Source organism: Trichomycterus rosablanca, chromosome 10 (genome assembly GCF_030014385.1).
Source record: "Trichomycterus rosablanca isolate fTriRos1 chromosome 10, fTriRos1.hap1, whole genome shotgun sequence".
Classification (NCBI taxonomy): domain Eukaryota; kingdom Metazoa; phylum Chordata; class Actinopteri; order Siluriformes; family Trichomycteridae; genus Trichomycterus; species Trichomycterus rosablanca.
The window spans coordinates 12,537,879-12,550,743 of NC_085997.1; the positions used below are offsets into that span (position 1 = coordinate 12,537,879).

The window sequence follows — 12,865 nt, forward strand, 5'->3', positions numbered from 1 at the left end:
TTGCACTTCAACACATATACAGCTTGACAGGTTAACCAGTGGAATAACGGTTTTATTTATCTGCACTTTACAGGCTTTCTCTTTTTTCACTTACAGTCATTTAATTTGTTTTTAGCCAGTTAGCTAAAACATTATATCTATATAAATGTATATAAATTATGTGTAGATATAGCTTAAACAAACCATATTCATGATTGTATACTGTCCAAAATTACCAAATGCAGTTTAAGTATATACTGTGTGTGTGTGTGTATGTATATATATATATTCTATATATATATTCATATGTTCTTTATTAGTTTATTATATGTAATAATTAATATAATTTAATTCGTTCATTCATTGTCTGTTTTACCACCGCGTTATCATGGTCGCGGTGGGTGCAATTCACTGGGCAAAAGGTAGGAAACACCCTGGACAGGTCGCCAGTCCATCTCCATCACAGGGCAAACAAACACACACACAGTCACACTAGGGCAATTTTGTATCTCCAATTAACCTGACTGCACGTCTTTGGACTGTGGGGGGAAACCTCAGGACCCAGAAAAACCCATGTGGACATAGGAAGAACATGCTCCACACAAAAAGGACCCAAATCACTCCACCTTTTTGAGGTTAACAGGCCTTGCTAAGGGGTCTAACATTGGCAACTTGGTGATGGTGGGCCTTGAACTGGCAACTTTATGATTACTAGTGCAGTACCTTAGCCTGCTGAGCTTCCATTGCATTCGCCACAGTTGATTCAGTGAACGAGGTGCGAATGTGAACTCGCAGTGTCAGTTACAAGCCCAGATAAAAGGAGAATTGGCTTAGGAAGGGCATCCGACGTAAAACTGTGCCAATTCAGGTTAGGACCAGAATGATGAGCAGCCAGAAAACTGAAATTGCTGGAGTATTAATTTAATCCAGTATCATTAAGTCTGGTGAGGAACTGGTTGTGTGTATGTTGTATGTGGCCAGTCTTGAATCAAGTAATCAGTTGCACCCAGATTACATAAAAACATGTGCATGGACAATCAAAAAAGGAACTGGCTTAAAATATTGACATTACGTGTTGTTTATTTACTATGCCCCTAAGTATCTTGATTTTTGTAAACGTAAAGTCTTAAATTGACGCTTGAGATGTTTTGCAGTCAACCTTTCTCTCCAATGCATTTGGGAGGTGCTTTTATCCAAACTTTTGACAATTGACATATAATACAAACCAAGCGACTAAGGGTTAAGAGCTTTGTTTTGCCCCTAGACACCTTTCGCTCATGTATAAAGCAGTGGCTATCCTTAGCACCAGCTCCATTGCCTCCCATAAGACATTCTGCCATGTCTCCACCCTCTCTGAGGTCAACCTTAGGGAGCTGTGCTATCATAAGGGTGTTTTTTTGTGGCACAGTGCAGGATCTACTGTCACACATCTGCTTAGACATCTGTGCTAAACAGAAGCTGTTAACCTCTCATTCTTACAGTGCTGAACATATCAACTAGCAGTGAAGTACTTACAATAACCTTCTCCTGGACGGACTCTCTGGTTTTCGACCCTTTGCAGGTGTGTGAACAAGTTTTCTTAACATTGTAGGCTATAGATTCATGTTGCATTGTTAATAATTACATTTTAAAGCAAACTGGGTGCTATAATAACGGATGAGTGTTCATTGATTAAAATGAGCATATTAAAAATGTGTTTTTCTACGTTCTACAATATAGAGTAAATGACAATTGTGAATTAATTAATTATTTTTTTTCTAGTCATTAATACAATGAACAGAATTAAAACAGTCACTTAGCCTATTAGAAATGGGAATGTAGAATGGCTGTAAACTGGATCTGTGTTGATGCTAGGAAAAATCTACTAGTTTTTACTACAGTACACTACAGTGATGTGTCAGTCATGTTTCAGTTTTTTTATTGATTAAAAAAATCATTATTTAAATTGTGCTCTGGTGGCGGTAAATTGCTGTAAATTGTGGTGGTCCAGTGGTGGTAAAATCAGCGATAAATTGTGCTAGCCCACTACCACTGGAATACAGGGTTTGAATCCCCTGGGCTGTACACAGAGGTAGATCTTCTCAACACACAGAAATTGCATGAAGAACGGAAAATTGGGTTTACTTAAAATATAACTCAAGGCAAAATAACAAAAAATCCTACATAAATCAGGCTTCGATTAGGCTTTGAACAACATGATGTTTCATAACCATCATTTGTTGTTGCATCTCTTCCCCCACCTTTCTGTTTCTGAGAAGGAAAGCGGATCAACTCTTGTAACATGAGCTCGGTGGCTGTGTTGACTCAGGAGAGTTTTGCTGAGCACCGTAGTGGGCTGAAGGATACAGAGATTACAGGTAATGAAGGTTTCATGTCATTTGTATATTAAGCCTCTTAGCATTTCCATCTTTTAAATGCTTAACACTGGGTGGATTATTTTTTGGTACAGGATTAGAATCAAAATAGAATTAAAGTGAATATGAGTGTGTCTAATTGCACAAATGAATTTGTCCTTGTAGTGTCCTACTGTTAAAATCAAAGCAAAGCTGAAAATCTAATTTAATGCCTAACAGTTGTTATTGCAATAGTGTTTTAACAGTTTTTGGGGAAAGTTGCCTTAAAATGCTTTTTTCTATTACATTTTCATGTTTTACCACCTGGTGTGGGTCGCAATGAGTTTGGCTTTTTCTCGAAACAGTAGGTACACTGCAGTATCACATCCCAGACAGGAGAACAATCCATTATCGCCCCTTCCTCACACACACCCCATCATAGTCATTCGACGATATGAAGATGTTCGACTAGCCAATAGCACTAGTACGGACACTGCCCAGACATTTGTGAGCCCTTATGTTCGGAGGGCAGCCTTTAAGTCCCTGCTGTCATTCTTCAAGTGAGTTGATCTGCTCGATGAAATGGTATAAAGAGCAGGTCTAAAAGAGTCTTGGCTGGGCATAGTGGTGCAGCGATCTAATGCGCCAGCCCGCCACCTATGAGATTTCAAGCTCTCAAGTTAAAATCTTAGCTGTGCCATCAACCTGGCTGGGCATCCAACTGCACGTTTCGAAAGGGGCTCTCCTTGTTCAGAGTGATGGTGGTACGGTCGTGGAAGACGTTACAGTTGGGGATATGGACATGACTAGATTAGGAGAAAAGGGGTGAAATGCAAGAATAGAATAAAAAGAGGTGGTGACTGTCAAAGCATGTTACGTCTTATTCTCCCAGATTGCTAGCTGTTGTGTTAGAGGAGAGATTCATCAACTGGGTTTGTCAAGTTTTGGGTGTTTTGTAAATGTCATTTAAAAATCAACATCATATCAACTAATTATAATGCTGTATTACAATTTGTCCGTGCTTTTCTAATCTTTATTGAAACTTTTTTTTTTACCCAACTGCTTCTAGGAGGCATCCATGAGAATGAGGCATATATTCCTACCTACCTAGAGGCCTTTCCTCCACTGCCAGAGAAAGGTGCTCCAGGGGAGAAATCAGGAGGGACAGTGGGTGCCTGGGGCAGGATTCGACCCATCAGAGCCTCCGTCATTACACAGGTTTTCAACATTCTTATCACTTTGCATAAAATTAAACATATGTGCATTATCAAATAATTTGATTATTGGCTCAGTAAATCACAGTAGTAAATCACACTAGCCCATTACTGTTGAGATCCAGGGTCCAAATCTCAGCAGGACTATCGGCCAGTCGTGATTGGCTATGTCTGAGAGGGGAGGGATGGCCGAACAATAAGGAGGGTTGCGCCAGGAAGGGCGTCCAGTGTAAAAACTGTACCAAAACAGGTATGCATACCAGAATGATCTGCTGTGGCGACCCTTAAATACAGGAGCAGCCGGAAACAAAAGTAAAATAATAAATGTATTATTGGCACAGACTTTTTCTTGTTGCTTTTACTTTTACACCAATTATACAGCCATTATTTGATTTTTGGCAGGTTATACAGTATAGTACTATATGAACATTATCAAACAGCATTAAAAACAAAAAAAAAACAAGTTTTTATAGCCATTCCATGTAAAAAAAAACATAAAAACTCTGCAAAACATTTGTTTTTATAATAATGTTGTGACCATTTTCTATAATGGTATTGAGACATTGATATCAATTTGTACATGTAAGTGTATTATTTGTTATATACCATTATCCTTTTTTCCTATTTTCAACTTGTCCCCACCTGTAGGTGTTTAATGTTCCACTCGAGGAACGACGCTATAAGGACAACAGCCAGTTTGGTGAAGGTGAGGAGGCTAAGGTGTGCTTAGACATCATGCACAAGACTGGAGCTCATATTGAACTCTCACTTGCTAAGGACCAAGGACTTTCCATCATGGTAACAGGAAAGCACGACTCAATCATGAAGGCACGGAAAGAAATTGTGGCTCGGCTTCAGACTCAGGTGATTTGCTTTCTCTTATTTAGCTTGCATATTTATTGCTGTGATCTTTAGTAATTAACTGTCTGCTTTCCTGCATACAGGCCTCAGCCACAGTTGTCATTCAGAAGGAGCATCATCGCTTTGTGATTGGGAAAAATGGAGAGAAACTACAAGAGTTAGAACTGAAAACAGCTACAAAAATTGCCATTCCCCGTCCAGATGACCCCAGTGCCAACATACGCATTACAGGCACCAAAGAGGGCATCGAGAAAGCCAGGCATGAGATCCTTCTTATCTCTGCAGAGCAGGTCTGAATCAAACAGCAATAATTATTAGATATTGTAAATGTTATATTGCTTGAATGATAATGTTACATCAACTTCAGAGATAGTCTGTAAATGTAGATGTTTCATTTTCAAAGTCTTTGTTTGACTTAAGCTTTGTAGCACACAATTAAGGAAAGGTTGTTACCTTTAATTTAGTGTCATACCTACGAAGCATTTTGCGTTTTATTTACCACGTGACTGGGCGCAAATTGCCGCTTACTGCAGTAATTAAATATTTCACACAGTACATGGCAAAAAAACTGGTGGCTGTGCCATTAAGCGCCAATGAACAAAAACTATTGGCAATTTTGACTAATAGTATTGACAGGTTATAAACATGTAGTATTTTAATAAAATGTATTTCACTTTTAAACAAGAAAGCTTTACAGCCTCACTGTTTGGTGACTGTGAGAAAATAAAAACCCAGCAAAAAAATGAAGTGGCTCCTATTTAAAATACAAACCTGGTCTTAACATTTCACAGTTCACTAGTTGCCATGCCTTTTTTTTCTCACAATGCCATGGTTCTAATTGAAAGTGGAACCCAACAGTTGAGGGCTTTGTGAAACAGTGAGAGTAAGTTTCTCTTCACCATGTCTGTGCTTCACTTTTGTGTACTACAGTCTGAATATGTGCTATTTTATTTTAGATTTTTACTATTTTATCTTACTTTCTTCTAAATACTGTCATGCCTACCAAAATCATTAATGTTGAGTTGCAAATCTCAAATTGACCATCATTTCCAACTTTGTGTGCAACCTTGCACAGTTATTTATCAGAAAAGACAGAAGTTGGTTGCCAGAAAGGGGAACAAATAGAAAAACCTGTCGTTGTTTGGGGTATTTATGTTGTAATGAGAGAGGTTTGACATCCTTCTAATTAGCATTGTTGTTGTTTACCACTTTTTTTTAGGACAAGCGTGCAGTTGAGCGACTTTCTTTAGAAAAAGCCTTTCATCCATTCATTGCTGGTGCTTACAACCGACTGGTGCAAGACCTAAACCAGGAGACTGGTGCTCGTATTAGCATCCCACCGCCCAGTCTACTTAAGGATGAGATTGTCATTACCGGGGAGAAGGAGGCGGTTGCTATGGCGATTGCCCGCATTCGTGCCATCTATGAGGAAAAGGTGAGGTGGGCAGGATGGATCAGTTGTGGGGGTACAGGTGAAATATGCTGTGTCTAATAGAGCAGGAGTATGAGAAAAAAATTTAAAATCAAATGTTTACATTTGTTGTGCTGTTTTAGAAACGGATAACAACTACTATCTCAGTAGAAGTGAGAAAGTCACAGCATAAGTACATAATTGGGCCAAAGGGCAACAGTCTGCAGGAGATCATGGAGAGCACTGGAGTATCAGTAGAGATGCCACCACTGGACTCCAGTTCTGAGACTATCATTCTTAGAGGAGAGCCAGACAAACTGGGTCCTGCCCTCACCCAGGTATATGCCAAGGTAAGGATGTTCAGGTATGTTAAAGATGTTGATTAGGCTTAACTGTGCATGTTTGCATTGCCTGGCCTATATACCAGTAAAATGGACTACATAAGATATTTAGTTGAGTTTCTGTTGGACTTTTACTGGGTTTAATTTGGTGTATAAAAAGAAATTATTCAATAAAGCAAAGAGTTGGACTGAGGGTCTAAATATGTTTTTGTGCTTTTCAGGCTAAAAGTGCAATTGCAGCAGAAGTAACTGCACCAGCTTGGCTTCATCGATTCATCATAGGCAAGAAAGGACAAAACATCAGTCGAATAACACAGCAGCTCCCTCGGGTAGGGCAGGACATCTCATGCACTTACATCTCTAAACTATTAGAGCTTTACTGCTAGTAAACTTGGTTTTATTGGTGTATTATTAAGTTTATTAACATGAATGGATGATACCCCTGCACAGGTGCACATAGAGTTTACAGATGGAGAGGAGCGGATTTGTCTGGAAGGCCCGACAGAGGAGGTGGAACAAGCTCAAGCTCAGATACAGGAGATTGTTAAAGATCTGGTCAGATCAATTTTATTATCAGTTTCTAACCAAGACTGCACAGCAATAGTGACTTATGATCACTGTTAATATTATGGTTATTTATCTGTCTTATTTAGTCCATTTTGGGTAATATGACAATGCTCACTGCTGGGCAAAAAATGGGCCAAAACCAAAATTGCACTAAAAAAAAGATATTTTGCAAAATTGTTAACACCCAGATGTATGTGCATTTGAGTTCTATATAAAATCATTTAAAAGTTTTTTTTATAATTTATCTGAGCCGTTTGTGTAGCGCAGAGGTCTATCACGCTAGCCATCACTGCTGAGAGCCAGGTTTGAATCTCTTTGGTTCTATCAACCTGCTGGGCGTCTACACAGCCATGATTGGCTGAAAGGAGGGATGGCCAAAGCCCTGAAATAGATTGAGCATTCAAATACTGGAATAATTTCTAACTAAAAGACACACCCAATTTGTCAATTGAACACGGTTCAGTCTTTTAAAACCCTCACACAGTTACATTACATTTTCTACATTTAGCAGACGCTTTTATCCAGAGCAACTTACAGAATAGCTGCCACAGTAAACATTTACCAACTCTAGTTGAAGTAAATAATGGTACAAAGATGCAAATCTGCTGTTTTTCTTTAGTTATGTGTACGTAAAGTTACTGCTTTTATACATTCTTAGATGTCAAAGATGGACTACACTGAGATTAATATTGACCAGCGTTTTCACAGACACCTCATTGGCAAGAATGGAGCCAACAGTAAGTAGTTTCTCTAAAAGAATTTCAGATGATAATTGTTTATTTAATAACCTTATTTAAAAACTGTATAATAACAAATGTCTAATTAAATCACTTATTTTAACTTGCCAAGATATTTTGTTAAGCAAGGAATTAAAAAAGTGCTAGTAAATAAATAGGATTGTGTTTTGGACCTCACAGTAAATCGTATCAAGGAGCAGTACAAAGTTTTGGTACGCATTCCTCAGGATTCGGACCAGTGTGGGCTGGTTCGCATTGAGGGTGACCCTCAGGGAGTGCAGATGGCTCGCAGGGAACTGGTGGACATGGCCCAGCGTATGGTAAGACAAAAAGATGGAATTAAAACTGGATTTGAGCTTTATTTTAATAAAAATGAGAGATTTAAGAGAGGACAATGTGGCTTTTTGGATAAACGCAGCAAAAGACACAAAAAGGGGTGCTAAATTTTGGTTAGCTTGACGTTAGTTAATTGGCTAACATGCAATATTACATTATGGATATTTACACTGATCAGCCATAACATTAAAACCACCTTGTTTCTACACTCACTGTCCATTTTATCAGCTTCACTTACCAGGAGCACTTTGTAGTTCTACAATTACTGACTGTTTGTTAGCCCCCTTTTACCATGTTCTTCAATGGTCAGGACTCTCCCAGGACCACTACAGAGTAGGTATTTGGGTGGTGGATTATTCTCAGCACTGCAGTGACACTGACATGGTGGTGGTGCGTTAGTGTGTGTTGTGCTGGTATAAGTGGATAAGACACAGCAGCACTGATGGAGTTTTTAAACACCTCACTGTCACTGCTGGACTGAGAATAGTCCACAAACCAAAAACATTCAGCCAATAGCGGCCTGTGGACAGCGTCCTGTGACCACTGATGGAGGTCTAGAAGATGACCAACACAAACAGCAGCAATAGATGAGCGATCGTCTCTGACTTTACATCTACAAGGTGGAACAACTAGGGAGGAGTGTGTAATAGAGTGGACAGTGAGTGGACACAGTATTTAAAAACTCCAGCAGCGCTGCTGTGTCTGATCCTCTCATACCAGCACAACACACACTAACACACCACCACCATGTCATTGTTACTGCAGTGCTGAGAATGATCCACCACCTAAAAAATACCTGCTCTGTGGTGGTCCTGTGGGAGTCCTGACCATTGAAGAACAGGGTGAAAGCACGCTAAAAAAGTATGTAAAGAAACAGATGGACTACAGTCAGTAATTGTAGAACTACGAAGTGCTCCTATATGGTAAGTGCAGCTGATAAAATGGACAGTCAGTGTAGAAACAAGGAGGTGGTTTTAATGTTGTGGCTGATCGGTGCATAACACTTATGATGCATAGATTATACCAGTCACAGCATACTCATCTGAAGACCAAGGCAAAACTAAAGATCAATAGACAAGGAAGGCTAGACCTTTAATATTTGCAATTTAATTTTTATGGTAGCATAATTGTTTATTCCAATAGTAATGGTTTTTAATGGTAATGGTAGTTTGTAACTCCCTAAATAATATGACTTAAGAACATAATTATTTCCTTTTTTCCCAATTTAGTTATTTCTGATTCCAAGTTGTAGCTTCACTGCCGCTTGCACTATCACAGTTTTAGTCAAGGAGCGCTGTAGACTATCACCTGCCCCTCTGACACACGCCTAGTCTTTTCTTATCACCTGTCAGAGTTGGATTCACACACATATGTCGTATTGCATATGGAGAGTTATGTTAGGCTCCACGTGACTCCCCCCCAACTAGTGCAGATGCCCAGACCAGTCAAGGATATTGCAGAGGCAGTGGAAAGAGACCCTGTCCAGCTTTCATCCAACACGGTCAGTGGTGTTTGTGTGGATGCCTGACCAGGCTAGTGGATTCTGCTAAGATTTGAACACTCCGCAGTGGTGTTCTAGCACGTTAGACTGCTGTGCCACCCGAGTACCTAGAGCATTTTGTTTGTATGGATGGAATGAACAATTTTAATTTCTTTAGAATTTTAATTAGAATTATCCAAACCTGGTGACATCCCTACTAAGTATCAAATGATTTTTTTTTTTTACAACTTTATCATGGTCAGGGTGGGAATGGGCCAGCACTGCAGTGTGCCAGTATGTCATGGGCCAACACTTACTCATTCAGTTAATGAGAACTAGGCACAATTTAGAGAAGCCAGTTTATACTCTGCATGTTTTTGTGAGGTGGGAGGAAGTGGAAACTCCTCACCGACAGTGGCCAGAGTTGAGGATCTAAATCAGGTGATAATATGATAATCTGGACTTAATTGGATTGTGTAATTATTGTAAACAATTCATGATTAACATTTTAGTCATGCAGCCATGAATAAAGGCAACATTAGACATGAAAAAGAAAGTGCATGGGATGATACATCCAGGACTGTTGGGTGATTTCTTCTGCCCCTGTAAGTCTACTTAAGAATCTGTGATTTTGTATCATGTTGTAAGAGGCTGTTTGGTCTTTGTCTCTTTAGGAAAACGAGCGCACCAAAGACCTGATTATAGAGCAGAAGTTTCATCGTATCATTATCGGACAAAAGGGAGAAAAGATCAAAGAAGTGCGTGACAAGTTTCCAGAGGTACTAACAGTGATCAGTGTATCATCAAACCTGCCATTGTCCTTTTGCTCTTTTATGTTTTCCGGAAACTCTAACTCTCTCTGGGTTTTCATAAAATCATGGTCATTGTTGGGAAACATCCAGAACCTGTTTTTTTTTTTTAAACCTGAAATCACAAATATTATTGTAAGAGCATTGTATCACAGTAAGCAAGCAATTTAAGAAAGATGATGCTTAGCTGATGTTGTAAAACTCACTAATGCATAATGTTATTATTGTACAAATGGGTTTGGCTACATTTGTGTAGGTCATTATCACCTTTCCTGACCAATCTCAGAAGAGTAACACAGTGCAGCTCCGTGGACCAAAGATCGAGGTGGAGAAATGTGCAAAGTTTTTACAGAAACTCCTGCTTGAACTGGTATGAATCTCAGCATTTTGCTTACTATTTATATTTTTTTTAAAGAATGGCTTATCTGCAAGAAATCTTTTTTTACATAATTGATTCATTTTTGGTATTTTGATTAATCTTATAATGGGAAAGCACCATGTAAACCAGTCAGTGATTATATATTTTAGTACCATAAATGCATCCATTATCAATTTTACCACAGCTTTATCCTGGTCTCAGTCGCGGTGGGAGCGTGGCTGAGAGTCAGAAAACATCCCGGATAGGTCGCAAAGTCCATCACATTCACATTAAGGGCAATTTTCAGTAGCCCCAATTGGCCTGACTGCATGTCTTGTGGACTTGTGGGAGGAAACCGGAGCATATGGAGGAAACCCACGCACAAAAAGAGACATGGCTGTCTAGCCGGGGAATTAAACCCAGACCTTTATTGCTGTGATTTGACAGTGCACCATCGTGCCACACTTTTGTATCATTAGTATAATCAGATTATTAGTGTGTAAAGCACTTGCCTTTTGTGTATTTTGATCAGGTTGAGAACAGCTACTCGATATCTCTTCCTATATTTAAGCAGTTTCACAAAAATATAATTGGAAAAGGAGGTGCTAACATCAAAAAGGTGAGCAAAAAAAAACTTTTTTCTTGTCTTTCAAATTAGTATTTAAATAAAAGGACTGCATTCTGTGTATGAAAGCAGTACTGCTATCTCTTTTTGAAATTTATGATGGTCTGTATCTATAGATCCGTGAAGAAACCAACACAAAGATCGATCTTCCCACAGAAAACAGTGACTCAGAGATGATTGTGATCACTGGCAAGAAGAGTAACTGTGAGGCAGCACGGGAACGTATACTTGCCATCCAGAGAGACCTGGTAAGAGAAGACAGACAGACAGAGGCATAAAAAGAGAGTAGATGATTGGTTATTTAAAAGAAATTCTACCAAAATATTCTACCATGAAATCATGTAACAGTTGTACCACTCAGTGTAAACGTGTGGAACATACAGTGGGGCCAAAAAGTATTTAGTCAGCCACTGATTGTGCAAGTTCTCCTACTTAGAAAGATGAGAGAGGTCTGTAATTTTCATCATAGGTACACTTCAACTATGAGAGACAAAATGAGAAAAAAAAGAATTTATTTGTAAATTAAGATGGAAAATAAGTATTTGGTCACCCACAAACAAGCAAGATTTCTGGCTCTCACAGACCTGTAACTTCTTCTTTAAGAAGCTCTTCTGTCCTCCACTCGTTACCTGTATTAATGGCACCTGTTTGACCTCGTTATCTGTATAAAAGACACCTGTCCACAGCCTCAAACAGTCAGACTCCAAACTCAACCATGGCCAAGACCAAAGAGCTGTCGAAGGACACCAGGAAGAAAATTGTAGACCTGCACCAGGCTGTGAATCTACAATAGGCAAGCAGGTTGGTGTGAATAAATCAACTGTGGAAGCAACTGTAAGAAAATGGAAGACATACAAGACCATTGATAATCTCCCTCGATCTGGGGCCCCACGCAAGATCTCATCCCGTGGGGTCAAAATGATCATGAGAACGGTGAGCAAAAATCCCAGAACTACATGGAGGGACCTGATGAATGACCTGCAGAGAGCTGGGACCAAAGTAACAAAGGCTACCATCAGTAAACACACTACGCGAGAGGAACTCAAATCCTGCAGTGCCAGGCGTGTCCCCCTGCTTAAGCCAGTACATGTCCAGGCCCGTCTGAAGTTTGCCAGAGAGCATATGGATGATCCAGAAGAGGATTGGGAGAATATCATGTGGTCAAATTAAACCAAAATGGAACTTTTTGGTAAAAACTCAACTCGTCGTGTTTGGAGGAAGAAGAAGAACCCAAGAACACCATACCTACTGTGAAGCATGGGGGTGGAAACATCATGATTTGGGGCTGTTTTTCTGCAAAGGGGACAGGACGACTGATCCGTGTTAAGGGAAGAATGAACGGGGCCATGTATCGTGAGATTTTAAGCCAAAACCTAACGTGGCTGGGTCTTCCAGCATGACAATGATCCCAAACACACCGCTCGGTCAACGAAGGAGTGGCTCCGTAAAAAGCATTTCAAGGTCCTGGAGTGGCCTAGCCAGTCTCCAGACCTCAACCCCATAGAAAATTTGTGGAGGGAGTTGAAAGTCCGTGTTGCCCAGCGACAGCCCCAAAACATCACTGCTCTAGAGGAGATCTGCATGGAGGAATGGGCCAAAATACCAGCTACAGTGTGTGCAAACCTGGTGAAGACTTACAGGAAACATTTGACCTCTGTCATTGCCAACAAAGGTTATGTTACAAAGTATTGAGTTTAACTTTTGTTATTGACCAAATACTTATTTTTCACCATAATTTACAAATAAATTCTTTAAAAATCCTACAATGTGATTTCCTGGATTTTTTTTTTCTCATTTTGTCTGTCATAGTTGAA

The 12,865-nt window shown here is 39.6% G+C and overlaps 1 protein-coding gene across 4 annotated transcripts in view; it reads left to right on the plus strand.

Annotated features, from left to right (window-relative positions):
• The first annotated feature begins 1,462 nt into the window (after positions 1-1,462).
• hdlbpb (high density lipoprotein binding protein b) overlaps positions 1,463-12,865 on the plus strand; it is a 31,228-nt gene continuing 19,825 nt past the window's right edge. For 3 of the 4 annotated variants that reach the window (XM_063002840.1, XM_063002842.1, XM_063002843.1), the window contains exons 1-15: positions 1,463-1,540; positions 2,235-2,336; positions 3,382-3,530; positions 4,175-4,390; positions 4,471-4,677; positions 5,607-5,822; positions 5,942-6,148; positions 6,361-6,468; positions 6,590-6,694; positions 7,365-7,443; positions 7,624-7,763; positions 9,934-10,038; positions 10,325-10,438; positions 10,959-11,045; positions 11,168-11,299. In XM_063002840.1, coding sequence (XP_062858910.1) covers positions 2,261-2,336; positions 3,382-3,530; positions 4,175-4,390; positions 4,471-4,677; positions 5,607-5,822; positions 5,942-6,148; positions 6,361-6,468; positions 6,590-6,694; positions 7,365-7,443; positions 7,624-7,763; positions 9,934-10,038; positions 10,325-10,438; positions 10,959-11,045; positions 11,168-11,299 — 1,941 coding nt within the window. In that variant the 5' untranslated portion in view covers positions 1,463-1,540; positions 2,235-2,260. The remainder of the gene's footprint in view (positions 1,541-2,234; positions 2,337-3,381; positions 3,531-4,174; positions 4,391-4,470; positions 4,678-5,606; positions 5,823-5,941; positions 6,149-6,360; positions 6,469-6,589; positions 6,695-7,364; positions 7,444-7,623; positions 7,764-9,933; positions 10,039-10,324; positions 10,439-10,958; positions 11,046-11,167; positions 11,300-12,865) is intronic. The other variant, XM_063002841.1, reaches the window with a different exon arrangement.